The sequence below is a fragment of the Zonotrichia leucophrys genome, chromosome 3 (genome assembly GCF_028769735.1).
Source record: "Zonotrichia leucophrys gambelii isolate GWCS_2022_RI chromosome 3, RI_Zleu_2.0, whole genome shotgun sequence".
Lineage (NCBI taxonomy): Eukaryota > Metazoa > Chordata > Aves > Passeriformes > Passerellidae > Zonotrichia > Zonotrichia leucophrys.
Window position 1 is genome coordinate 112,979,796 of NC_088172.1, and position 26,322 is coordinate 113,006,117.

At 66.5% G+C, this 26,322-nt stretch overlaps 2 protein-coding genes across 5 annotated transcripts; both read left to right on the forward strand.

Moving 5' to 3' along the window:
- The first annotated feature begins 130 nt into the window (after positions 1 to 130).
- CAD (carbamoyl-phosphate synthetase 2, aspartate transcarbamylase, and dihydroorotase) lies at positions 131 to 17,236 on the forward strand. 2 transcript variants are annotated; one of them, XM_064710032.1, is made up of 45 exons: positions 131 to 293; positions 467 to 606; positions 1,636 to 1,765; positions 1,942 to 2,084; positions 2,188 to 2,329; positions 2,809 to 2,980; positions 3,825 to 4,010; positions 4,088 to 4,200; positions 4,306 to 4,451; positions 4,536 to 4,667; positions 4,882 to 5,115; positions 5,207 to 5,428; positions 5,717 to 5,905; positions 6,106 to 6,230; positions 6,307 to 6,440; positions 6,514 to 6,626; positions 6,712 to 6,962; positions 7,033 to 7,279; positions 8,166 to 8,264; positions 8,355 to 8,579; positions 8,660 to 8,842; positions 8,935 to 9,153; positions 9,234 to 9,401; positions 9,472 to 9,654; positions 9,726 to 9,830; positions 9,907 to 10,155; positions 10,353 to 10,434; positions 10,608 to 10,774; positions 11,258 to 11,422; positions 11,506 to 11,637; positions 12,751 to 12,952; positions 13,024 to 13,214; positions 13,283 to 13,423; positions 13,531 to 13,626; positions 13,806 to 13,944; positions 14,036 to 14,083; positions 14,535 to 14,579; positions 14,683 to 14,837; positions 14,924 to 14,998; positions 15,457 to 15,669; positions 15,807 to 15,932; positions 16,006 to 16,161; positions 16,237 to 16,338; positions 16,424 to 16,518; positions 17,111 to 17,236. In XM_064710032.1, the coding sequence occupies exons 1-45, from the start codon at positions 209 to 211 to the stop codon at positions 17,211 to 17,213; spliced, it is 6,768 nt and encodes a 2,255-aa protein (XP_064566102.1). In that variant the 5' UTR covers positions 131 to 208; the 3' UTR covers positions 17,214 to 17,236. The 2 variants fall into 2 exon arrangements, with proteins under 2 accessions (XP_064566102.1, XP_064566103.1); XM_064710033.1 differs by lacking the exon at positions 14,036 to 14,083.
- MPV17 (mitochondrial inner membrane protein MPV17) lies at positions 17,201 to 25,593 on the forward strand. 3 transcript variants are annotated; one of them, XR_010439715.1, is made up of 8 exons: positions 17,201 to 17,358; positions 22,296 to 22,411; positions 22,673 to 22,765; positions 22,986 to 23,081; positions 24,528 to 24,560; positions 24,708 to 24,760; positions 24,845 to 25,026; positions 25,076 to 25,593. XR_010439715.1 is itself a non-coding variant. In XM_064710035.1 (7 exons), the coding sequence occupies exons 1-7, from the start codon at positions 17,286 to 17,288 to the stop codon at positions 24,912 to 24,914; spliced, it is 534 nt and encodes a 177-aa protein (XP_064566105.1). In that variant the 5' UTR covers positions 17,201 to 17,285; the 3' UTR covers positions 24,915 to 25,593. The 3 variants fall into 3 exon arrangements, 2 of the variants coding, with proteins under 2 accessions (XP_064566105.1, XP_064566106.1); XM_064710035.1 differs by having other exon boundaries at positions 24,845 to 25,593; XM_064710036.1 differs by lacking the exon at positions 17,201 to 17,358 and having other exon boundaries at positions 21,137 to 22,411; positions 24,528 to 24,558; positions 24,845 to 25,593.
- The last annotated feature ends 729 nt before the right edge of the window (positions 25,594 to 26,322 follow it).

Genomic DNA, 26,322 nt, shown 5'->3' on the forward strand with positions numbered 1-26,322 from the left:
CTCCAGCCGTGCCCATCCAACCGGCTGTCAGGCCCTGGCTCGATGCTTCCCGCCATCGCCGGTGCTCCAGGTGCCGCCGCCGTCCCGCCCCGGGGGCGGTGCCGCTGCCGCCCCGCCCCGGATCCTCCCGCCGCCGCTGCAGCCGGGCGGGCTCTCCCTGCTCGGTGGCCGCCGCGGAGTCCCGGAGCGGAGCGCACGTGGCGGCGCCATGGCCCGGCTGGTGCTGCAGGACGGCTCGGTGCTGCCCGGCCGCCCCTTCGGGGCCGTCGGGGCCGCGGCCGCGGGGGAAGTCGGTGAGTGTGGCCGGGGGCCGGGATGCCGTGGGGCGGCGCGGGAGCGGGAAGGAGCGGGAAGGAGCGGATCCGGCCGGGCCCGGTGCCTCCCTCCTCTCGGGGCCCGCCGTGGGGCCTGTCCGGGGCGCGGGGCCGGGATCGGTGCCCCCATCACCCCGTGCCCATCCCCGCAGTGTTCCAGACCGGCATGGTGGGGTACCCCGAGGCCCTGACCGACCCCTCGTACAAGGCGCAGATCCTGGTGCTCACCTACCCGCTGGTCGGTAACTACGGCGTGCCCCGCGACGAGCCCGACGCCTTCGGCCTCAGCAGGGTGAGCAGCGGGGCTGCGCGTCCCGCCCGCTGCCGCTGTGGCGGTGGCACTACGGGACGCTGCAGGGTGGCACGGGTGCCAGGGCGGGACGGTGCCAGGGCACAGCGAGCGGCACATGGTGGCACGGAGAAGTTTGGCTCCGACGTGCAGGGCTGCAGTGGGGTCTGACATGGGGAGGGCCGGGGCTGGGCAGGGGAGAGCCCCGAGCGCTGGGGTCGGGGTGCCCTGGCAGCCCGTGGGGTGCTCTGGGCCGTGTGTGGGGTGCGGGCTGTGTCCCTGTCCCTGGCAGCCCGTGGGGTGCGGGCTGTGTGTCCATTTCAGCCCATGGGACAGGCTGTGTGTCCCTGTGTGTCCCTGGCAGCCCATGGGACAGGCTGTGTGTCCCTGTGTGTCCATTTCAGCCCATGGGACAGGCTGTGTGTCCCTGTGTGTCCCTGGCAGCCCGTGGGGTGCGGGCTCTGTGTTTCCTCATCAGGACTCTGTGGCAGGGTGGGAATCTCGAGCCCCTGTGCCAGAGGGGCTGCTCAGGCCCCAGCCCCCTCCAGCCCCTTGGCCTCCACGCTGTCCGTGCTGGGGCAGAGTCCAGCGCTGCTGCAGCCGTGCCCCGCCGGCCTCCCCACGCCCACCCTGCGGGGTCTCGTGTCAGCAGCCCTCCCTGGGCCGTGCTGGGTGGGTGCCAGTGCCCTGATCCCATGGCACGGGACATACCGGTGTGGTCGGTGGCAGTGGTGCTTCCCCACAGGCTTGGTTTGTGCTGCAGCTGTGCCAAGCTGAGGGCTCCCATGGCATGGACCATATGGGCAGTGTGCTGCAGTCCAGCATTGCTGTAGGAGCCTGAACAACCCATTCTTGAGCTCCCTGATCCAGAGGGACTTGGCTGGACTAAGGCTCAGCCTCGCTGCATAGGTGTGGGCAAGGTGGAGGCAGGTGCAGCCCAGCAGTGGGAGGGCTGGTCCTGCGCTCTGGGAACGGGGTCTGTGTTCCATGGGGTTCTCCTGGGCTGGTGACCCTCTGCCTCTGTCCCTGCAGTGGTTTGAGTCCAGCAAGATCCACGTGGCCGCGCTGGTGGTGGGCGAGTGCTCAGAGACCCCGAGCCACTGGAGCGCATCCCAGTCCCTGGACCAGTGGCTGAAGGAGCAGAACATCCCCGGGCTGGAAGGTGGGACTGGGGAGACGGCAGGGTGGGGTGGGGGCTGTGGGTCAGCACGTTCTGAAAGCAGACCCGTCTCTGTTGAGCTTTGCCCACCTGGGGCTGGAGCCTCTGTTGGGATTTGGGGCGATGGCGCTGCTGGGGCGGGCCGGGGCCGCGGGGCCGTGTCTCACAGCCCCTCGCAGGGGTGGACACCCGGGCGCTCACCAAGAAGATCCGCGAGAAGGGCACGCTGCTGGGGAAGCTGGTGCCGGACGGGACCCCCGAGGGCAGCGTCGCCTTTGAGGACCCCAACACGGAGCACCTGGTGCGGGAGGTGTCGCTGAAGGTGTGCGGGGCTCCGAGCGGGGCCGGGGGCTGCGGAGGGGCTGTGCAGCCCCGGCTGTGGGGCTGCCCCAGCAGCGGCCCCGCTGATCGCTCCCCTCCCGCAGGCTCCGCGAGTGTTCAACGCGGGCGGCTCCCTGCGTGTCACCGCCCTCGACTGCGGCCTGAAGAACAACCAGATCCGCTGCCTGTGCCGGCGGGGAGCGGCCGTCACTGTGGTGCCCTGGGACCACCCGCTGGACCCTGCAGGTGAGGTGGCAGTGCCTGGGGACAGGCTGGGGTCCCACAGGGCAGGTGGGGGGAGTGGGATCTGGCACTGTCTGCGTGTTTGGTGCTGGGGACAGCAGGCACCTGTGTCCTGCTCAGTGCTGTGCGCTAGGGAGCCTTGGTGCCATCATTCCTGGGTGGCTCGGGCCCTCAGTGTGGCACCTCAGGAGCAGGGCATGGGCTCGGGAAGTCTTGCTGTGGTTGGCATGGGGGACTCTGGGCTGTGGTATTGGTGAGGCTTGGGGCACCACAGGGGACTGGCAGGGCCTCGCTGGCACCTGAATGGTGCTGTGGGCTCAGAACACCTTGGCTGTAACCCTGCTGGGTGTCTGGGGAGCCACAGGCTCAGGGTGCTGCTCTGCCAGGAGTGCCTGCAGTGAGCCTGTGGGCACCTTGGGAGCCCCTCTGTAATGCTGAGGGGCTGGGGGCCCCGCTCTGACCCTGCTGCTCTCTGGACACAGCCTTTGACGGGCTGTTCATCAGCAATGGCCCTGGGGACCCACAGCTCTGCCAGGAGACAGTGTCCAGCCTACGCCAGCTGCTGGATGCGCCCCAGCCCAAGCCCATCTTTGGCATCTGCCTGGGCCACCAGCTGCTCGCCCTGGCCCTCGGTGCCTCGACCTACAAGATGAAGTGAGTGGGTGTGGTGGTACATTTTAGTTAAATGGTTTGCTCTGTCTCATCCCTCGAAAATGTACGGTTTATTCCAAGCCTGTGATCCTCCCCTGCAGTATCATGGATCTGTAACCCCATTGGCCCAAATCTTATTCCGTGCCCACTTTGAATCTTCCTGTTGGGCTGTGCTGGAGGGACCAGGATCTCTCTTGGCCTTTCCCTCTCTTGGCCCTTTTCCCCCAGGCTCTCCCTCTCTCCCCCTTCTCCCTCAGAAACCATGCTGCTCCCGGGGCTGGGACCCCCAATAATTAGCATCCTCATCTAATGAGCACCCTCAGAAGCCGTGTGGAGTCTTTGCCTGCCTGCTGCTACCAGCGAACACACAGCTTGGGGACCCCCAAACCAACTGCAACAAGTGTGGGTCCAGAGCTGGCGCAGGGCTTCTGGCTGTGGGGCTGGCTGACAGCTGTGTGTGTGCCTTTGTGATGGTGTTCACAGGGGTCCCAGGATGAGGGAAGAGAATCTGACTTCGGGTTTCAGAAGGCTTGATTTATTATTTTATGATATATATTATATTAAAACTATACTAAAAGAATAGAAGAAAGGATTTCATCAGAAGGCTAGCTAAGAATAGAAAAAGAATGATCACAAAGGTTTGTGTCTGACCAAGACAGTCCAGACAGCTGGGCTGTGATTGGACATTAATTAGAAACAACCGCATGAGACCAGATGCACCTGTTGCATCCCACAGCAGCAGATAACCATTGTTTACGTGTTGTTCCTGAGGCCTCTCAGCTCCTCAGGAGCAGAAACCCTAAGGAAAGGATTTTTCAGAGAATGTCACAGCTGCATACCCTGCCAGGTACGGGAACCGCGGGCACAACCAGCCGTGCGTGCACGAGGACTCGCGGCGCTGCTTCATCACGGCGCAGAACCACGGCTTTGCGGTGCAGGCGGGCAGCCTCCCGCCCGGCTGGCTGCCGCTCTTCACCAACGCCAACGACGCCTCCAACGAGGGCCTGGTGCACCAGAGCAAGCCCTTCTTCAGGTGGGCCTGGGGCTGTGGGGCTGGGGGGCTGTGGGGCTGTGGGGCGTGGGGTGTGCCCTGCCTGACCCTCTCCACAGTGTCCAGTTCCACCCCGAGCACTGCGCCGGCCCCACGGACCTGGAGGGTCTCTTTGATGTCTTCGTGGAGGCGGCACGGGACCTGCGGGACGGGCAGGGCGGCGCCCGCACAGGTGGGTGTGAGGGTGAGGGGCAGCCGGGACCCTGGGCCGAGGGCTGCAGGACGGGGCCGTGCGTGTCCCCAGCCCTGTCCCCAGCGTGCCACATCCCCCCCACAGTGCGGGAGCGCCTGCAGGAGTGGCTGACCTACAGCAAGGCACCAACAGGGGACTCGGAGGCAGCCCGGCCCCGCAAGGTGCTGATCCTGGGCTCCGGGGGCCTTTCCATCGGGCAGGCAGGCGAGTTCGATTACTCGGGGTCACAGGTGAGTGCCAGTCCCAGGGCAGGGGGGTGGTAGTGGCCTCAGGGGCCCAGGGCCACCAGCAGTGACCCCTCTGCTCCCCATGAGGCCATCAAAGCGCTGAAGGAGGAGAACATCCAGACGGTGCTGATCAACCCCAACATCGCCACCGTGCAGACCTCCAAGGGACTGGCAGACAAGGTGTACTTCCTGCCCATCACCCCGGAGTACGTCACCCAGGTGAGCACCGGGATGCTGGCTGGGAGAGGGCGATTTGGGAATGCAGGGGTGGCAGAGCTGGGGGATCAGAGTGGGGCTGGGCTGGGGCATGGCCCAGAGCCTGGTGCAGTGGGGCTGGGTGGGGTTGGAAGGCACCTGGGGGGCAGCACAGGTGAGGAGGCAGCTGGAAAGCACAGGACCCACCGTGGCCTCTGTCCCCCTCGCCGTGCCCCAGGTGATCCGGAACGAGCGGCCCGATGGGGTGCTGCTGACCTTCGGGGGACAGACAGCCCTCAACTGCGGCGTGGAGCTGACCAAGGCGGGCGTCCTGGAGCGGTACCGCGTGCGGGTGCTGGGCACCCCCGTGGCCTCCATTGAGATGACGGAGGATCGCAAGGTCTTCGTGGAGAAGATGGAGGAGATCGGGGAGCACGTGGCGCCCAGCGAGGCTGCTGCCTCCCTGGAGCAGGTCTGGGGGCTATGGGGTAGGGTCCTGTCCCTGCTGTTCCTGACCCTTCCTGTTCCTGCCCTTCTCTTCCTGACCCCTTTGCTCCCTGCAGGCACAGGCAGCAGCTGAGCGCTTGGGGTACCCGGTGCTGGTGCGCTCTGCCTATGCCCTGGGAGGGCTGGGCTCTGGCTTCGCCAACAACAGGGAGGAGCTGGTGGCTCTGGTGAGCCAGGCCTTCACCCACACCTCCCAGGTGCTGGTGGACAAGTCCCTGAAGGGCTGGAAGGAGATTGAGTACGAGGTGGTGCGGGATGCCTACAACAACTGCATCACGGTACGGGATGGAGGAGGCCCTGGGCTGCTGCAGGGGGATGGATGTGGGGCAGGGGATGGGGGCTCGTGCTGCTCCTTGTCCCCAGGGAGGGCTCCCCAGTGCCTCTGGTGGGGCTGGCACAGCTGCTGTGTGCCACTGGGAGCTGCACCCTGTGAACAGAGCCCTGCACCCTATGCCGGGATGCCCACCCCGTGTATTCCAGTCCTGACTGGGCAGGGGAGGATGTGCTGGGAACTGGGAGGAACGCACCACGGACAGCACGTGGAGCAGTGACCCCTCTGCTGCCAGGTGTGCAACATGGAGAACCTGGACCCGCTGGGGATCCACACGGGCGAGTCCATCGTGGTGGCACCCAGCCAGACCCTCAATGACACCGAGTACTTCATGCTGAGGCGCACAGCCATCAAGGTGGTGCAGCACCTGGGCATCGTGGGCGAGTGCAACATCCAGTTTGCCCTCAACCCCGAGTCAGAGCAGGTACTTGCAGCCCCCTGTGGGGATTCTGCCAATCCCCAGCCTGGGGGATCTGGCTCCTGCCCCAGCTGTCCCACGAGGCTGTGCCACAGCAGGCCCCGTGCTGCAGCATCCCTGGGACACTGTGGGCCTGGCCGTGTCACCGTGTCCCTGTCTTGGCCTGTTCCATGGCCCCCCTGACCCTGCCCGCCTGCTGCCCACAGTACTACATCATCGAGGTGAACGCGCGGCTGTCCCGCAGCTCGGCCCTGGCCAGCAAGGCCACTGGCTATCCACTGGCTTATGTGGCTGCCAAACTGGCCTTGGGCATCCCCCTGCCCCTGCTCAGGTGAGGTACCACCAGTGTGGGACAGGGTGCTGCCCTGGTGGGACGGCCCCAGCCGCTGACCCCGTCACCTCCTCAGGAACTCCGTCACCAACTCCACCACGGCCAGCTTTGAGCCCAGCCTGGACTACTGCGTGGTGAAGATCCCGCGCTGGGACCTCAGCAAGTTCGTGCGTGTCAGCACCAAGATCGGCAGCTCCATGAAGAGCGTGGGTGAGCACAGAGGGACGGCACTGCTGGGCACGTGGCGGGCACGGGACCCGCCTGCTCACCCCACCTTCTGCAGGGGAGGTCATGGCCATTGGGAGGAACTTTGAGGAGGCATTCCAGAAGGCTCTGAGGATGGTGGACGAGAACTGCGTGGGCTTTGATCACACGGTGAAGCCGGTCTCAGACATGGTGAGCGCTGGTGCTGGCTGTGCCATTCTGGGGGCAGAGGTGCCCACCTGCATCCCTCGGCCACCCTCACCCCTTGGCCTGGCAGGAGCTGGAGACGCCAACGGACAAGCGGATCTTCGTGCTGGCGGCGGCGCTGCGGGCCGGCTACTGCATCGAGCGTCTCTATGAGCTGACCAAGATTGACCGCTGGTTCCTGCACAAGATGAAGAACATCACGGACCACGCGGTGCTGCTGGAGTCCTACCGCGGCCAGCAGGGCACCATGCCGCCCGCCGTGCTCCAGCGCGCCAAGCAGCTCGGCTTCTCCGACAAGCAGGTGGCCCTGGCCGTGCTCAGGTGAGGCGGGGAGGGGACGGCCCTGCTCTGCTCCCTGCCCGGCTCCCGGCGCTCACCCCGCTCTGTGCAGCACCGAGCTGGCCGTGCGGAAGATGCGGCGCGACCTGAAGATCCTGCCGGTGGTGAAGCAGATCGACACCGTGGCCGCGGAGTGGCCAGCCCAAACCAACTACCTGTACCTGACCTACAACGGCTCTGAGCACGACCTGGCCTTCCGTGAGCCCCACGTCATGGTCATCGGCTCCGGCGTCTACCGCATCGGCAGCAGCGTGGAGTTTGACTGGTGTGCTGTGGGCTGCATCCAGGAGCTCCGCAAGGTCAGGCGGGCCCCAGCTCCCTGTGCAGGGAGGGGTGGGTGTTCCTGCTCCGAGGATGAGGCTGGGTAGTGTTGGGGCTCTGCGCTCACCTGGTGCCACCTCCACCCCATGGAGTGAGGGGTGGGTGTCCCTGCTCCGAGGATGAGGCTGGGTAGTGTTGGGGCTCTGCGCTCACCTTGTGCCACCTCCACCTTGTGGAGTGAGGGGTGGGTGTCCCTGCTCCGAGGGTGAGGCTGGGTAGAGTTGGGGCTCTGGGCTCACCTTGTGCCACCTCCACCTTGTGGAGTGAGGGGTGGGTGTCCCTGCTCAGAGGATGAGGCTGGGTACGGGCTGGGGGCTCTGCGCTCACCTTGTCCCACCCCCACCCATGGAGTGAGGGTGGGTGTCCTGCTCAGAGGTGAGGCTGGGTAGGGCTGGGGCTCTGCGCTCACCTTGTCCACCTCCACCCTATGGGAGTGAGGGCTGGGTGTCCTGCTCAGAGGTGAGGCTGGGTAGGGTGGGGCTCTGGGCTCACCTTGTCCCACCTCCCCATATGGGTCAGGACAGTTGGTGTCACCCTGCTCCTGAGGGTGCATGAGGTTCTTTACGGGCTGGTGCGGCTGTGCTCAGCTTGTCCCACCTCCACCCCAGGTGTGAGGTGGGTGTCCTGACTCCAAGAGTGGAGACCGGGTAGGTTGGGGCTCTGCGCTCACCTTGTGCCACCTCCACCTTGTGGAGTGAGGGGTGGGTGTCCCTGCTCTGAGGGTGAGGGTTGGTTACGGGCTGGGGGCTCTGCGCTCACCTTGTCCCACCTCCACCCCATGGAGTGAGGGGTGGGTGTCCCTGCTCCAAGGATGAGGCTGGGTAGAGTTGGGGCTCTGGGCTCACCTTGTCCCACCCCCAATAGATGGGCTTCAAGACAATCATGGTGAACTACAACCCTGAGACAGTGAGCACCGATTATGACATGTGTGATCGCCTCTACTTCGATGAGATTTCCTTTGAGGTGAGGGGCTGGGGCCTGCCAGCTGCGGGGCTGGGTGGGGGCTGCCATGGCTCCGTCCCAGCCCTGCCCCTGCCCCACACCGTGCTGCAGGTGGTGATGGACATCTACGAGCTGGAGAACCCTGAGGGTGTGATCCTGTCCATGGGCGGGCAGCTGCCCAACAACATCGCCATGGCCCTGCACCGGCAGCAGTGCCGCATCCTGGGCACCTCCCCGGAGGCCATCGACTCCGCCGAGAACCGCTTCAAGTTCTCCCGCCTGCTGGACTCCATCGGCATCAGCCAGCCCCTCTGGAAGGAGCTCTCCAACATGGAGGTGGGCCCAGCGAACAGGACAGGGCTGCCCCAGGGTGGCTGTGTGTGTGTGTGTGTGTGCTGAGTTCCTTCTGTCCACAGTCAGCCAAGCACTTCTGCTGCAAGGTGGGCTACCCGTGTGTCGTGCGCCCCTCCTACGTGCTGAGCGGGGCTGCCATGAACGTGGCCTACTCGGACAGCGACCTGGAGAAGTTCCTGAGCAACGCTGTGGCTGTGTCCAAGGAGCAGCCTGTTGTCATTTCCAAGTTCATCCAGGAGGCCAAGGTCCGTGCAGGAGGCTGCTCCAGCCCTGGGGTGCCCCCTGAAAGCCCCAGCCCCCAGCCCAGGGACAGGCTGTGACCGTGCTCTGCTCACAGGAGATCGACGTGGACGCGGTGGCCTGTGACGGCGTGGTGGTGGCCATCGCCATCTCGGAGCACGTGGAGAACGCTGGGGTGCACTCGGGGGATGCCACGCTGGTGACACCCCCCCAGGACATCACCCCCAAGACGCTGGAGCGCATCAAGGCCATTGTGCACGCCATTGGGCAGGAGCTGCAGGTCACAGGGCCCTTCAACCTGCAGCTCATCGCCAAGGTGCCTGGGACTGGGACTGCACGGCCAGGGGAGAGCAGCCCACACCCCCAGCCCTGCCTCATCCTGTCCCCTCTCTCCAGGACGACCAGCTGAAGGTGATAGAGTGCAATGTTCGTGTCTCCCGCTCCTTCCCCTTCGTCTCCAAGACCCTGGGCGTGGACTTGGTGGCTCTGGCCAGCCAGGTGATCATGGGTGAGGATGTGGAGCCCGTGGGGCTGATGACGGGCACGGGCATCGTTGGTGTCAAGGTGAGTGGGGGCTGTGGGGCCGGGCTGGGGTGCAGGGCCGGGCAGCCCCTGAGCATCCCCTTGCCCTCAGGTGCCCCAGTTCTCCTTCTCTCGCCTGGCGGGCGCTGACGTGGTGCTGGGTGTGGAGATGACGAGCACGGGCGAGGTTGCCTGCTTCGGGGAGAACCGCTGCGAGGCGTACCTGAAGGCCATGCTCAGCACCGGCTTCAAGATCCCCAAGAAGAACATTCTGCTGACCATCGGCAGCTACAAGGTGCGTGGGGTCAGGCTGCTGCGAGGCCGGGGGTCCCTCTGTGCCCTCTGACCAGCCCCGCTTGGTTCCAGAACAAGAGCGAGCTGCTGCCCACGGTGCGGACGCTGGAGAGCCTCGGCTACAACCTCTATGCCAGCCTTGGCACCGCCGACTTCTACACCGAGCACGGCATCAAGGTCAGGGCTGGGGCCTCCCTGCGGGGCCGGTCACTGCCGGGGCGCTGCAGGGCCCTGACGGGGTCACTGCCCACAGGTGAAGGCCGTGGACTGGCACTTCGAGGAGGCTGACAGCAGCGAGGCCGGTGCCCGGGAGAGCCAGCGCAGCATCCTGGACTACCTGGCCGAGAACCACTTTGAGATGGTCATTAACCTGTCCATGCGCAACTCGGGCGGCCGCCGCCTCTCCTCCTTCGTCACCAAGGGCTACCGCACCCGGCGCCTGGCCGTCGACTACTCCGTGCCCCTCATCATCGACATCAAGTGCACAAAGCTCTTCGTCGAGGTGGGCTGGGGCGCCTGGGGACCGCGGGTGCGAGCAAAGGGAGCAGAGCAGGGCTGCAGAAGCTCTGCTGTGGGTGCTGTGGGGCAGGCTCTGTGTGTGGGTGCCGCTGTGCAGGGGTTGGTTTTGGGGGGCACCTAGACAGGCATCATCCCCTGGCCCCTGCCCCTGCTCCTGCCTCACGGCTGCTCTTTCTGCAGGCACTGGGCCAGATTGGGGCAGCGCCCCCAATGAAGATGCACGTGGACTGCATGACCTCCCAGAAGCTCATCCGTCTGCCAGGTGGGTGTTCAGTGGCCCCAGGGCACAGCACAAGAATGGGCACAGTGCTGGTAGCCAGGCTGGGCACATCTGGAGGTGCTGCAGAGATGTTTCCATGCTGCACTGGGGGGATGGCCTTGTCCCTCGTGTCCCTGTGGCCAGCAGCTGCCAGTGCTGACACTGACACTCCCCAGGCCTGATCGATGTCCACGTGCACCTCCGTGAGCCGGGTGGCACCCACAAGGAGGACTTTGCATCAGGCACAGCAGCTGCCCTGGCCGGGGGTGTCACCATGGTGTGTGCCATGCCCAACACCAGCCCTGCTGTCACCGATGCCACCTCTTTCGCCTTGGCACAGAAGGTGAGGAGCTGCTGCCAGCCTGGTGCTCCCATCCCCTCCTGTAAGAGCCATGGTGGGCTCACATCCATGGTGGGCTCACATCCATGGTGGGCTCACTGCCCATGGTGGGCTCACTGCCCATGGTGGGCTCACTGTCCACAGTGGGCTCACATCCATGGTGGGCTCACATCCATGGTGGGCTCACTGCCCATGGTGGGCTCACTGCCCATGGTGGGCTCACTGTCCATGGTGGGCTCACATCCATGGTGGGCTCACATCCGTGGTGGGCTCACATCCATGGTGGGCTCACTGCCCATGGTGGGCTCACTGCCCATGGTGGGCTCACTGTCCACAGTGGGCTCACATCCATGGTGGGCTCACTGTCCATGGTGGGCTCACATCCATGGTGGGCTCACATCCATGGTGGGCTCGCTGTCCACAGCGGGCTCGTTGCTGGTGGCAGGACTGGTCCCACCGCAGCACCCACTGCCTCTTGTCGTGCAGCTGGCTGAGGCTGGGGCCCGCTGTGATTTTGCTCTCTTCCTGGGGGCTTCCGTGGACAACGCTGGCACTCTGGGCCCCCTGGCTGGGGCAGCCGCCGGGCTCAAGATGTACCTGAACGACACCTTCTCCAGCCTGCGGATGGACGACGTGTCGCTGTGGATGGAGGTGAGCAGGGTGGCCGGGGCTGGCAGGGGCTGGCACGGGCAGGTGGCTCCTGGCCCCGGTGCCCACCAGCTCTGTGCCCCCAGCACCTGGAGCAGTGGCCGCGGCACCTGCCCATCGTGGCGCACGCCGAGCGGCAGACGGTGGCCGCCGTGCTGATGGTGGCCCAGCTGTACCAGCGCCCCGTCCACATCTGCCACGTGGCCCGCAGGGAGGAGGTGAGCAGGGCGAGCTCTGGGCTCCAGGGATGGAGCACGGGGCCCTCTGGGTTCCCCACCTATTGGAATATTACCAATATTGCCAGATGGGACGAGCCTTGGCTTGTCTGGCTCTGCACTTGGACCAAATAGTGGCACTGTGGTGTTTCACCCCACAGACACTTTTGGCCAGCTGGGTGTGTGGTGTTTCACCCCACAGACACTTTGGGCTGGCTGGGTGTGTGGTGTTTCACCCCACAGACACTTTTGGCTGGCTGGGTGTGTGGTGTTTCACCCCACAGACACTTTTGGCTGCCTGGGTGTGTGGTGTTTCACCCCACAGACACTTTGGGCTGTGGGTGTGTGGTGTTTCACCCCACAGACACCTTTGGCAGCGGGTGTGTGGTGTTTCACCCCACAGACACTTGGCTGTGGCTTGTGGTGTTTCACCCCACACACACTTTGGCTGTGGGTTGTGTGGTGTTTCACCCCACAGACACCTTGGCCAGCTGGGTGTGTGGTGTTTCACCCCACAGACACTTTTGGCCAGCTGGGTGGGTGGTGTTTCACCCCACAGACACTTTGGGCTGCCCGGGTGCTGCACTGGGCCCGTGGGAACAAGTCCAGGCCTGCAGGAGCTCTGGCGGTGCTGGGATGGAGCTTCCCCCCATAACAGGGACTGCTCCTCAGGTTCCCCTCTGTGGAGAAGCTTTAAGGCGATGGTGAAGGAAAGGAGTCGGTTCTGATGGAGGGTTTGGATGCAGAGCTTTATTCTGGCCCACAGGCCTCTGAATGCAGCACCAGCTCCAACAGAACTCCCTGAGCCTGTGGTTGCTGCTCCTTTGAACCCCAGGGAGAGGGCAGGGAGGGGGTAGGGAGCCACCAAGCAGGGACAGGAGGGACAAAGGGACAAAGGACACCTGGATAGGCCAGTGCCCCCCAGGGGTAGAGGGCATCCTTTGGATCTGCCAATCACTCGAGGCCCTTCTGGAATGGCGGGACTGACAGACAGCGCTGGGAGGGGAAAGGAGAGGGGACTGACACACCTGGGAGGGAATGATCATGGGAGGAACCCGGGTTCTGGGGTAAACCCTGAAATCACAGCAGAGCACCCACTAACCCGGGCTGCCCCAGATCCTGCTCATCAAGGCGGCCAAGCAGAGAGGGGTGCCGGTGACGTGCGAGGTGGCCCCGCACCACCTGTTCCTGAGCCAGGACGACCTGGGCCGCCTGGGGAAGGGCCGTGCGGCCGTGCGGCCCGAGCTGGGCACCCGCCAGGACGTGCAGGCGCTCTGGGAGAACATGGACATCATCGACTGCTTTGCCACTGACCACGGTTAGTGCCCAGGGGTGGTGGCCGTGGGGAAAGCAGTGGGGACAGCCCCGGTGAGCAGCCCCGTCCTGCAGCTCCTCACACGCTGGAGGAGAAGCAGGGGCCGGAGCCGCCCCCTGGGTACCCTGGCCTGGAGACCATGCTGCCTCTGCTGCTGACGGCCGTCTCTGAGGGGAGGCTCAGCGTGGAGGACATCGTGCAGCGCCTCTATGAGAACCCTCGCAAGATCTTTGGGCTGCCTGCTCAGGAGGACACCTATGTGGAGGTGTGTCCTTGCCCTCCCGCCCCAGGTGCAGCCCCCACCCTTCTGCCTCTGACCCGCTGTCCTGGCAGGTGGACCTGGAGCAGGAGTGGATCATCCCCAGCAGCACAGTGTTCTCCAAGGCCCGTTGGACCCCCTTTGAGGGCATGCAGGTCAAGGGCACGGTGCGCAGGGTGGTCCTGCGTGGGGAGGTTGCCTACATCGATGGGCAGGTAAGGTCCTGGCTCCTTTCCTTCCTGTACTGAGGGTGCCCCCATCACAGAGGGGGTCTCCCAGTGCTGACCCCATTTCCCTACTCCCATCCCTGCCGTGGCTGCAGGTGCTGGTGCCCCCTGGCTATGGACAGGATGTGAGGAAGTGGACTGCAGGAGCTGCACTGCTGCCACATGTGGCCCCCACCAAGGAGACTGTGAAGGTACCGGGGTGCACAGCTCTAGCAGGGGGGTCCCTCATGCCCTGGCTCCAGCCTGGTCTCTGTTGCAGCCCCCTGAGCAGTCCCGGCCTGTGGCTGGTGACATGCTGAGACTGTGAAGGTACCGGGGTGCACAGATCTGGCAGGGGTCCCTCTGTGCTCCATTCTGGTCTCTGTTGCAGCCCCCCGAGCAGTCCCGGCCCGTGGCTGGGGACGCGCTGCGTGGACGGGCGCCCAGCCCGCGCCGGCCCGGCCCCGCGGGGGACACGCGCTTCCACCTCCCGCCCCGCATCCACCGAGCCTCGGACCCCGAGCTGCCAGGTACGGGCTGGGCGGGCGGCGGGCGCGCTCCGGGGCCGGGTGGGACCGTGGCTGGGCGCCCCGCTGACGCCAGCCCTTGTGTCCCGTTCAGCGTTCCGGAGGCTGGGAGCCGCGCACCGCCCGGGCGCCCGAGGCACCGGTAATGTCGGGGGGCTCAGTGCTGGCATCACGTGCAGCCCATGAGTGCATCCCCTCCCCCAGGTGCCCTGCAGGCCCCGGGCTGCCTGCATGCCCCCCGAGGGCCCCTTGTGGCACCCAGCACCAGGGCTGGGTGCTGTAGGACAGGGCACGGCCGTGCCGCCCGCTCCCTCCCGCCCCAGCCTGCGTGGCACCTCGGGGACCCTCACTGCCAGTGTGACCTGGGGGTGGCCAGCTGGGAGCTGCGGGGCGAGCAGGGAGAGGGTCACAGCACAGCGTGGGGCTCGGACTGCCTGTCTCTGGGTCACCATCACCCTGGCGTCACGCCCATCTTGGTTTCACCTGGTGTTGCCACGTGCCCGCAGGGCTGTGCCACACTGGCGGCACGCTGGGACAGGAGCAGGGCCTGGGGTGCCACATCCCTAACACCCCTGCTCCCCTCTCCCACCCAGCTGAGGACACTCGAGAGAAGGGCGGCAGGAAGGCAGCGGAACCAGGTGAGTGCAGCAGGGGCCCACAGTGGGGATGCAGGCTCTGTGCCTGGTGGCTGGGCCCCTCGGGGCACCCCCGTGGGCTGACTGGCTGCTCTCGGTGCCACAGATTCGGCAGCGATCCAGGACAGCCACTTCCACCCGCTGGGCCCTGTCCCGCGCCAGACGTCCCCCCAGCGCGCCCCCCACTTCCAGACCTCGCCGCTGCTGCACCCCCTGGTCGGGCAGCACGTGCTCTCTGTGCGGCAGTTCTCCAAGGAGCAGGTGCCCGGCCGGGCGGGCAGGGGGCTCTGGGGGCTGTGGTGCCTCCTGTGCCCCCGCTGAGCCCCGGGTGCCGCCTGTGCCCGCAGCTGTCCCACCTGTTCAACGTGGCACACACCCTGCGCATGCTGGTGCAGAAGGAGCGCAGCCTGGACATCCTCAAGGTGAGCTGTGCCCGGAGCACCCACCTGTGCCCTGGGCACCCCGAGGAGCCCCATGCACCCCAAGGGGGCTCCGGGCACCCCGAGGAGCCCCATGTATCCCAAGGGGGCCCTGTCCCATGCACCCCAAAGAGTCCCATGCACCCCAAGGGAGCCCCGTGCACCCTGAGGGAGTCCTGTGCACCCCGAGGAGTCCCATGTATCCCAAGGGAGCCCCGTGCACCCCGAGGGAGCCCTGGGAACCCCGAGGAGTCCCATGCACCCCAAGGGATCCCCCGGCACCCCGAGGAGTCCCATGCACTCCGAGGGAGCCCCATGCACTCCGAGGGCTCCCTCGGGGTGCATGGGACTCCTCGGGTGCCGGGGATCCCTTCCACTCCGAGGGAACCCCGTGCACCCCAAGGGACCCCCATGTCGGGCGGGGTGCCAGGGCTCCCCGAGCTGACAGCCCGGCCCTGCAGGGGAAGGTGATGGCCAGCATGTTCTACGAGGTGAGCACACGGACCAGCAGCTCCTTCGCGGCAGCCATGAGCCGGCTGGGGGGCTCCGTGCTGTCCTTCTGCGAGGCCACCTCCTCGGTGCAGAAGGGCGAGTCGCTGGCTGACTCTGTGCAGACCATGTGCTGCTACGCTGATGTGCTGGTGCTGCGGCACCCCCAGCCCGGCGCTGTCGAGGTGAGAGGCTCAGGGCAGCTGCCTCCTGCTCTGGGGGCACCGGGGACTGCCCCGAGGGCTGAGCCGGGCTGGGCTCCCCTGCCCTGGGGCCATGGGAATTGTGTCCTGCCTGCCCTCACCTGCCCTGCCTTGCCCAGCTGGCCGCCAGGCACTGCCGCAAGCCGGTGATCAACGCGGGGGACGGCGTGGGCGAGCACCCCACGCAGGCACTGCTGGACATCTTCACCATCCGCGAGGAGCTGGGCACGGTCAATGGCATGACGGTGAGCTGGGGGGCAGAGCCACGGCCGGGGGCTCAGGGGGCCCCGGGCAGGCCGGGCTGACCGCTGTCCCCAGATCACCATGGTGGGGGACCTGAAGCACGGGCGCACGGTGCACTCCCTGGCGCGCCTGCTCACGCTGTACCGCGTGCACCTGCGCTACGTCACCCCGCCCGAGCTCCGCATGCCCGCCGACATCACCAGCTTCGTGGCCTCCAGGGGCATCCAGCAGGTGAGGGGCACGCCGGGGGGTGGCCCCCCACACATTCCAGCCCTGTGTCCCCCCCAACCTCACGGTGCCGTGCAGGAGGAGTTCGGGAGCATCGAGGAGGCGCTGCCGGACACAGACGTGCTGTACGTGACCCGCATCCAGAAGGAGCGCTTCCAGCGGGCCGAGGACTACGAGGCTGTGAGTGAGGGGAGCCTGGCTCCTGCTGCCCTCGGGGGGCCTGGGCACTCCCCTGCCCTGCTCAGGGTCCTGTCTGTTCCCTCAGTGCTTCGGGAAGTTCATCCTCACACCCCACATCATGACCCGGGCCAAGGAGAGGATGGTGGTGATGCACCCCCTGCCCCGTGTCAACGAGATCAGGTGGGGAGGGGGCAACGGGGCTGGGGAGGGTGCTGGGGGCCAGGGGAGGTGTGGAGGGGGTGTCTGGGAGAACAGGTAATGAAATATACAGGGCAGAAGGGGTGTGCACAGGGCATGGGGGCTGTGGGAGGGCACTGGGGTCCCTGGGGCAGTGGTGCTGCTGGGGCACCGGTGTCACTGGGGTAGTGGGGTCGCTGGGACACTGGCAGGGCCATGGGAGCTGCGGTGTGCTGAGGGTGTCTGGGAAGGCACCGGGGATCAGGGCTGGGAGGACTGCGGTGTGCCGGGCAGGGCTGGGGAGAGCTCGGAGCCGCGGGGGCTGCACTTGTTGGGCTTGGGGGAGCCAACCCTCGTTGAGCAGTGGCTGCCGGGTCCGGGGGGTGTCAGGACATTCGCGTGGGTCTGGGGGGTCTTGAGAGTCCCAGGGGGGTGCCAGAGGCCCCGGGGCGGGCGGGCTCGGGGACCCCGGGAGGGTTTGCTCAGGAACCTCGGGGCGGGCGGGCTCGTTCGGGGGTCCCGGGCCTGGCTCGGGGGCCAGGGCCGGGTTTCTCGGGGGCCCGGGGCGGCGCACGCTGATGCCGCGTTTCCGCAGCGTGGAGGTGGACTCGGACCCGCGCGCCGCGTACTTCCGGCAGGCGGAGAACGGCATGTACATGCGGATGGCGCTGCTGGCCACGGTGCTGGGCCGCTACTGACCAATAAACGCCCTGGGTCGCGACACGGCATCGCGCCGCGACACGCGTCACCGCGCCGCGACACGCGGGGCCATGGCGGCGCTCTGGAGGGGCTGCGGGCGGCTGCTGGCGCGGCGGCCCGGGGCGGCGCAGGCGCTCACGGCCGGTAAGGGACGGGCCCGGCCCCCGCGCCCTCAGACCCCCGGCCCAGCACACGGACCCCCGGAACACTGCCCGTACCGCCCTCCCGGCACATAGCCCCTGCCCTGCCCCGGCACACAGCCTGCGCCGGAACACTGCCCCTGCCCCGGGGCACAGACTGCCCGGGAGCATTGCCCATACCCCGCCCCCGGAACACTGCCGGTACCCGGCTCCCGGTACAGCCGGCCCCGGCACACAGCCCCTGCCCTGCCCTGGCACACAGCCCCCCGGAACACTGCCGGTACCCGGCTCCCGGTACCGCCTGCCGCGGCACACAGCCCCTGCCCTGGCACACAGCCCTCCGGAACACTGCCGGTACCCGGCTCCCGGTACAGCCGGCCCCGGCACACAACCCCTGCCCTGCCCTGGCACACAGCCCCCGGGAACACTGCCGGTACCCGGCTCCCGGTACAGCCTGCCCCGGCACACAGCCCCTGCCCTGGCACACAGCCCTCCGGAACACTGCCGGTACCCGGCTCCCGGTACCGCCTGCCCCGCACACAGCCCCTGCCCTGCCCCAACACACAGCCCCTGTCCTGCCCTGCTCCTGGCACACAGCCCCTGCCCCGCACACAGCCCCTGCCCTGCCCTGGGCACACAGCCCCTGCCCTGGCACACAGCCCCTGCCCTGCCCCGCTCCTGGCACACAGCCCCTGCCCTGCCCTGGGCACACAGCCCCTGCCCCACTCATGCCCCTCCTGGCTGCCCCTCCTTGCCACAGCCACAGCCTGCCCTGGCACACACCCCTCGCCCTGCTGTGCAGGCACCGTCATGGTGCAGGAGGCAGGGGGTCTTCAGTGCCTCAGGGGTCTGTCTTAGGGAGAGGAGGTGCTGCCATGGCCCGGGCTCAGCAGGGACCCTGTGTGTCACACCAGGGAAGGGCCGTGGCCCACTGCTGGCTCTGGAGATCTGTGCCAGGGCTCTGTGCTGGAGCTTCCAGCTCAGGACAGCTCTGTCAGGGCTCTGTGCTGGAGCTTCAGACTCAAGACAGCTCTGTCAGGGCTCTGTGCTGGAGCCAGAGTGCTCGTGGGGACTGTCAGGAGGCGCAGCCCTCACACCCAGACCTGGGGGGACACTGTCCCAGGGGGACACTCACCCCCAGACCCGGAGGAACTGTCCCAGGCCTCCCTTACCTGGAGGGATGGATGCTGAGCTGCAGCCCTGGGCAGTCACAAGGGCTCAGCTCTTTGTGCTTGCCAGCACTCAGCAGTGAAGGCACAGAGCTGCTGCTGCTGCTGCTGCTGCTGAGGAGAGGGCTCTGCACAGGCCATTGAATGTCCCTAACGCTGCTGCTGCTTGCAGAGCTGTGGGGTGCCAGGAATCTGCCCCTCGTGGCTCTGCTGCTCCAAGGATTTGTAGCCCTGGGGCGCCAGGCAGCTCTGTCCCTGCTCTGCTCCCTCTCCCCGGCGCACCTGAGGCTGAGCCTGGGTGGGGGGAGAGCGTGTCCTGCTTGTTCCGTGTGCCCTGGGGGCTGAGCAGGGGCTGTGCTGTGGGTGGGTGGGAGCTGGGGGTCCCTGCGTGCTCCTTGCTGCCCCCCCTGTCACCCCTGCCCTGCCCCTGCTGAACTGGGGGTGCCCTGCTGAGCTGGAGAGGGGGCTCTGGGGTGCCCTGCTGAGCTGGGGGCTCTGGGGTGCCCATCCTGAGCTGGGGGCTCCCCTCCCTGTGCAGCCCCTGGCTCTCAGCCCTGATGGCAGCAGGGGGGTGGCACGGTGCCCCCCATGCCTGGGGCGCTGCCAGGCCGCTTAGCTGTTCCTGCTGTTATTTTTATCGGCTGTCACGGAGCCGATTGCTGGCAGCACGGCCCGCTGTGCTTGGCGAGAGGCCGGGGCAGAGCTGGGAGGGGCTGGCCCTGCCCTCGCCTCCCCTGCCGGCCTGGCTCCGGCCTCGGCTGTGCTCTGCCTGCTGCTGCTTCACTGGGAGCTGTGGCACAGCCCTGCCTAGGGCTCTGCCAGCCTGCAGGGCTGGGCACGGCCTCTGTGCGTGCTGGGCTGCTGCTGGACATGGCTGCACCAGCCTCGGGCTGGGCTCTGCCTGCTCGGCTCTCCCTGCTCCAGCCAGGAGGGCAGGGACGCTCCTGCTCCCCTCGCTCCTGCTCCCCTCGCTCCTGCTCTCCTTCCTTCAGCTCTCCCTCTCCTGCTCCCCTCACTCCTGCTCCCCTTCCTCCTGCTCCCCTCACTCCTGCTCCCCTCACTCCTGCTCCCCTCGCTCCTGCTCCCCTCGCTCCTGCTCCCCTCGCTCCTGCTCCCCTCGCTCCTGCTCTCCTTCCTCCAGCTCTCCCTCTCCTGCTCCCCTCGCTCCTGCTCCCCTCACTCCTGCTCCCCTCGCTCCTGCTCTCCTTCCTCCTGCTCTCCTCTCTCCTGCTCTCCTTCCTCCAGCTCTCCCTCTCCTGCTCCCCTCGCTCCTGCTCCCCTCGCTCCTGCTCTCCTCACTCCTGCTCTCCTTGCTCCAGCTCTCCCTCTCCTGCTCCCCTCACCCCTGCTCCCCTCGCTCCTGCTCTCCTGGGAGCTCCCACAGGTGATCCCCACCACGGCCAGGCTCAGCCCCTCACCTGCTGCCTGTGCAGTGTCCGTGCAGCTATCCATGCCCTGTGCCAGCTCCATCCCAGCCTCCTGCCTTGTCCTGCTGCTCCCAGGGACCCCCGTGCTGCCAGCTGGGGCCAGGCCAGGGCGCTGCTGGCAGCTGGCCATGCCCTCTGTGCCCGGGCACCCTTGCTGGCCACGCTGCTGTCCCAGGGCTGGGGGTCAGCAGGGCTCTGCCTCCTGCATGCTGGGCCTGGGCCAGGCTGCCAGCAGGGCCTGCACACAGTGGGCAGCAGCAGCACGTGCCTGCAGCCGTGACCTGCTGTCCCCTGCCTGTGGAGAGCAGTGCCCGCCCTGCTCCTGCCAGGGCACTGCCAGGGCCAAGGAGATGGAGGTGCCCTACTTAGGTCTGGGCCCCGTTCAGAGTCCTCTGGTCACAAGAACATCGACCTGGGGGTCGGCTTGGCACCCTGGGCATGGGGTTAGGCTGGGATGAAGGCTCCAGCCCCACAGGAGCTGTGCTTGGGCAGTGCTGGTGGCACCCTAGGCACGGAGTGAGGCTGGGATGAAGGCTCCAGCCCCACAGGAGCTGTGCTTGGGCAGTGCTGGTGGCACCCTGGGCAGGCACTGCTGCCAAAGTCTTTGCAGAGGGCTGGATCTGGCTGCATCCCCAGCCCCAGGAAGGGATGCACAGACAACTCCGTCCCTCCCCACAGCCTCAATCACTTGTGGGCACTGTACCCGGAGCCTTCGGCGCTGGATGAGTAACAGCAGTGCCTGCTGTGGTCTCCATGAGTGCTGTGCCCCTGCTCCTGGGAGTGCAGCTCCATGGAATGCAGCTCCAGGCAGTGCAGCTCTGGGGAATGCAGCTCCAGGGAATGCAGCTCCAGGCAGTGCAGCTCCAGGGAATGCAGCTCCAGGCAGTGCAGCTCCATGGAATGCAGCTCCAGGCAGTGCAGCTCCATGGAATGCAGCTCCAGACAGTGCTGCTCCAAGGAATGCAGCTCCGGGCAGTGCAGCTCTGGGGAATGCAGCTCCAGGCAGTGCAGCTCCAGGGAATGCAGCTCCAGGGAATGCAGCTCCAGGCAGTGCAGCTCCAGGCAGTGCTGCTCCAAGGAATGCAGCTCCAGGCAGTGCAGCTCCAGGGAATGCAGCTCCCGGGAGTGCTGCTCCAGCAGTGCAGCTCCAGGGATGCAGTCAGGCAGTGCTGCTCCAAGGAATGCAGCTCCAGGCAGTGCTGCTCCAAGGAATGCAGCTCCAGGCAGTGCAGCTCCAGGGAATGCAGCTCCCGGGAGTGCTGCCGTGCAACCACCGGTGCTCTGGCTGTGCTGGCCTGGAGTCCCATGCCTGCCTCCATCCCCTGCCCGGTGCCGTTGTGGCCCCGGAGCTGGAGGGGCTGCTCTGCCGTCATGGGGGGTGCGGGGGACAGACCCCCAGATCCTGGGGCTGGTCGGGGCTGGGACATGGAGCCTGTGAAGCAGCAGTGGTGCTCTGTGGGGCTGCAGAGCCCGGGCTGGCACTGCCGGTGAGCTTCAGGGACCACCTGGCATGGTGTGGGGACAAGGAGCTGGGCCCTTGTCCGTGAGGAACTGCTGACCAAGTCCCTGGAGCAGGGCTGGTACCACAACCCTGGGGCTGTCAGGCTGGGGCTGCACCCCTCAGACCGAGGGTTTGCTGGGCCCAGGGCTCCCGAGGACGGAGCAGAGCGGCAGCGGGACTGGAGACCTGCCAGGGAACCGTCCCGGGGGAGTGGGGAGAGGGAGCAGGAGCCGCCGGGGCCGGGGAGCAGCTGCAGGGGCAGCACCGGGCCAGCTGAGTTGCGTCGAAGGGGTCAGGGGTGTGGGATGGAGCAGGAGCTGCCAGAGCCCCAGCCGGGCAGCGCCCCACCAGGACACTGATCAGGAACGGGGCCAGGAGCTGTGCCAGCTGCCGGCTGTGGCGAGGGGCTGGGGCAGCGGGGAGCACACACTCTGCCCAGCCCGGCTGGTGGGGCGGGGGACACGGGCAGGGAGGGGATCGCAGTGGGCAGAGCCTGCCTGGGTCTGCAGAGAGGGATCGCAGTGGGCAGAGCCTGCCCGGTGCCCAGGGAGAGGCTGCGGTGGAGAACATGGGCAGCAGCTGGGCAGGCTCTGCTCTGAGAGCACCGTGGAGCCTGGCTGATGGGTCAGCCCCATGTCCAGGTGCAGCTGGACACGGTTTTGAGCAGAGATGCTGCGGTGAGAGCCCTGAGGCACTTGGCAGGGTGGGACTCCTGTGCCATGGGGTTTGGTTAGGCCATGGAGCTGCAGCTGGGACAGCCCCACCAGGGCTGAGCAGGCTCAGGCAGCCTGGGCAGGGGGCACACGGGGGCCTGGCCTGCCTGAGTGGGCCGTGCTGGTTGCAGGGGCCCTGATGGGAGCTGGGGATGTGATTGCACAGCAGCTGGTGGAGCAGCAGGGGCTGCACGGGCACCAGTGCCCCCGCACCCTGAAAATGATGGGCATTGGCTTCTGCTTTGTGGTGAGTGGGGATGGATGGGGTGGGGTTATGGCATGGGATCATGGCATGGGAGGGCTCCTTCAACAGGGTGGGACTGTGGTGGTGGGCTGTGAGTTGGGCCATCCTGGTGCCACCTCCAGGGCCAGTTCCATGGAGCAGGAGCAGCATAGGATGAGCTTGCTTTGTGGTCCAGAGCTGGAGCAGGGCCATGTAACCAGCCCTGGAGGCCCCAGCCCTGACCCCTGAGGACAGAGGCTGCTCCTCACCCCCTGGCTCCTGCAGGGCCCTGTTGTGGGCAGCTGGTACAGGATCCTGGACTGGCTCGTCCCAGGGAACACAAAAGTTGTGGCTGTGAAGAAGGTGATCCTGGACCAGGTTGGTGTGACATGGCGAGGGTGCTGTGTGGGGCTGGGCAGTGGGCACAGGACAGACCTGTGCCAGGTGTCCAGCCTGCTCTGGGAGCCCAGTGCCTGAGCTGGGCCCAGCCCAGTGCCATGGAGGGCTGGGTGGGCATTTTCTCAGAGGCTGCCCGTGGCCAGCCTGGCTCCAAGCACCACAAGCTCCTCATTCATGGGCCCGGGCTCCTCTCTGGCAGGGGGGCTTCGCTCCGTGCTTCCTTGGCTGCTTCCTGGCTGTCACAGGGGCCACCAACGGGCTCTCACTGCAGGAGAACTGGGCCAAGATCCAGCAGGTGAGTGCAGCTGCTGCTGCTGCCCTGGGCACTGTGGGGCCCTGGCAGCTCCTCCTGGGCTGGCCCTGCTGGCTGCCCCCGTTTGTGTCCGTGCCCAGGCATGGGACCCACGGCCCTGGGGTGGTGGGTGCCCAGTGCTGCCAGTCCAAGTGCTGGTGCCAGGGCCAGTTCCTCTGGCACGGGTGTCCTGTGGGCGAGTGCTGGGTCCCACCTGGGCCAGACACGGGTGCCACGGGCGTGCTGTCCAGCCCTGCTCTGGCTGGGGCTCCGGAGCAATTACCGAGATGACTCCCCATTAACGGTAATTGCTGGAAAGCGGTGTGGACACTGAGTCAGCGTGTGCAGGGTGAGTCACTGGGGAGTGGGTGCCCACCTGCCACAGGATGAGGCACCGTGGGGTGGTCGTGTGGCTGCCAGGACAGCCACACCAGCCTCTCTCACTGGGGCTGCCTGTGAACGGCCCAGCCTGGCTGGAGCTCTGCCTGGGTTCATTCCTCTGCATTGGATGCGCCTGGACTGCCAGCATGTGCCCCTCATCCTGCCCCAGAGTGCAGGAGACAGATCGCGGGGCAGGATCACATCAGCTCTGCTTTCCTCAGGCTCTGTGCAAGCCACAGCCAGGGCATGGGGTGCTCTGAGCTCCCTGAGGGCACACATGAACAGATCATGGGCACAGGCAGCGCTCTGAGCGCTCCATCCATCTTGCCCTGCTGATCCTGACCAGCTCATGCCATGGATCTTGACATGCATGAGCACTCCATGAACACTCCATCCATCTTCCCTGCTCATCCTGACCAGCTGATGCCTTGGATCTTGCCTTGCCTTCCCCAGGGCATCCTGCTGTGGCTGGTGGTTGGTGCAGGCTGTGGCCCTGGGATCCCTGGCCAGGACGGGGGTGCTGGCTGGGCTGGAGCAGCGCTGGCAGCACCCTCAGCCCTGGCTGGGGCCGCATCCGCCTGTCCCCACGCAGAGGAAGCGTCAGCAGAGCATCCATCACCCCAGCTGGGCTGCTGCCAGCGCCTCCAGGAGCCTGCCCTGCCGGCTGAGTCACGGCCAGGCTGCCCGGGGCTCATCCTGTTGTCCTGGGACAGCGCTGGGACACGGCTGGGACACGGCTGTGGCTGCCCAGGGACAGGGCTGTGGCACCAGGACACCGCAGCACCCTGGGCTCCCAGGCAGTGCCCAGCTCAGTGCCCTGCTCCATCTCTGCTGCCCAGGAGGGGCCTGGGGAGCACTGAGCTGGGAGGGGGCTCACAGCCCACCCTGGGGGACAAGCCGTGTGCCCTGGCTGTGGCACAAAGGGCTCTCGGGGGGGATGGCTCTGGTCACGCTCAGGGCTGTGGAGGGCATGGCCAGGGCTGCAGGGGCTCCGTGCCCAGCAGCGGAGCTGGGCACCAGTGGCAGGGATGGGGCACTCTGAGTGCTCACACCTCCTTTCTCTTCCAGGACTACATGGATGCCCTGGTGACCAATTACTGTGTGAGTGCTGGCACGTCCCTGCCCCTGTCCCTGTCCCTGTCCCGTGGGGCTGCCGTGGGCTCTGTGGGGCACCCTGAGTGCCAGGCAGGGCTGGGTGTGGGACGGGAACCCTGGCAGGGCTCCTCACCTCTCCCCTTCTCTGCCCAGATCTGGCCACCCGTGCAAATTGCCAACTTCTACTTTGTACCTCTGCAGCACAGGTAGGGTTGTGGCCCTGGTGCCCAGTCCCTGCCCCCTGAGCTGGCAGCTGCAGACCCTGTCCCCTGTGTCCCCTCTGTGCCCAGGCTGGCTGTTGTCCAGTGTGTTGCCATCGTCTGGAACTGCTACCTGTCCTGGAAGGCGAATCGGATGTGAGGCAGGAGCTGAGTCCCGTGGCAGTGCCCAGCTGTGCCCTGCCTGATCCACAGGAGCCCTGAGCCCTGGCAGTGCCCAGCCCGTACCCTGGCATTGCCCAGCTGTGCCCTGCCTGATCCACTGGAGCCCTGAGCCCTGGCAGTGCCCAGCCTGAGCCCTGCCTGATCCCACAGGAGCCCTGAGCCCTGGCAGTGCCCAGCTGAGCCCTGGCAGTGGGCACACATGGCATGGGCAGGCCGGGGCACACAGGGTCCTGCAGCAGCCCCCCTGCTCCTCTCTCAGGGGAGCACCATCCCCTGTGGGCACAGCTGCCCCGGGCAGGGGATGGTGCCAGGAATGCCAGGACAGGCCTGGCTCTGCTCTCGATGCTCTTCTCCACCTGTGCTCAGCCCTTTCCCAGCCCTGCCCACAGCGTGCTCCTGCCCCGAGTGTCGCTCTGACCTTCTCCATGGCTCATCCCGAGGGAAGAGAGGAGTGCAAGTGGGGCAGGGCTGGCCCTGGCTGTGCCAGGGGCACAGAGCTGGGCACTGCAGGCTGGGCATGCTCCCCCTGAATGCAGCGTTTGCTGTGCCTCTGCTGTGGGCAGGCAAAGCATCAATAAACAGAACCTTCACTTCTGATTGCCACGGCCCTTGTGGCCCAGCGTGTCCCCAGGCCCTGAAGGTGCTGTTCCAGAGCAGCTGTGCTGTTCTGTTCTGGATCAACAGCTCCTCTCTGCCTCATCTCGAGACACCCAGCATGGGCAGGGGGCTGCAGGCTGCTGGGGTGGGCTGCCCGGGGGCTGGAGAGGGGAGGGGGCTCTGGCAAAGGGGGGAATGGTGCTTTGGGGGTCATCAGATCCTGCTGGAGCTGTTCCACGGGCTGTGATGGTGCCTCCACAGCTGCAGAGCAGTGAAATGAGGTCCATGGAGCCAAGTGATGCTGGGTACAGAGTTCCCCCAGGGTCAGGGCTCGCCTGATGCAGGGCTGTGCATCCAGGGAGGGTTCAGGAAGGGTGAGGGTAGGGCTGGAGCTGGGTCTGGGCCAGGGCCACAACCCACCTGTGCCATGAATGAGATACCCTGCCTGTAGTGCCTGAGAGAATCCCCACGGGGCTGCTGCTGCTGCCTGCTGCCCCTGGAGTGTGTGTAGCCGTACACTGGGATGTGTGTCCATGTCTGGGATGTGTGTCCATGCCCTGGGATGTGTGTCCATGTTTGGGGATGTGTGTCCATGTCTGGGATGTGTGTCCGTGTCTGGGATGTGTGTCCATGTCTGGGATGTGTGTCCATGTCTGGGATGTGTGTCCATGTCTGGGATGTGTGTCCATGTTTGGGGATGTGTGTCCATGTCTGGGATGTGTGTCCATGCCCTGGGATGTGTGTCCATGTGTGGGATGTGTGTCCATGTCTGGGGATGTGTGTCCATG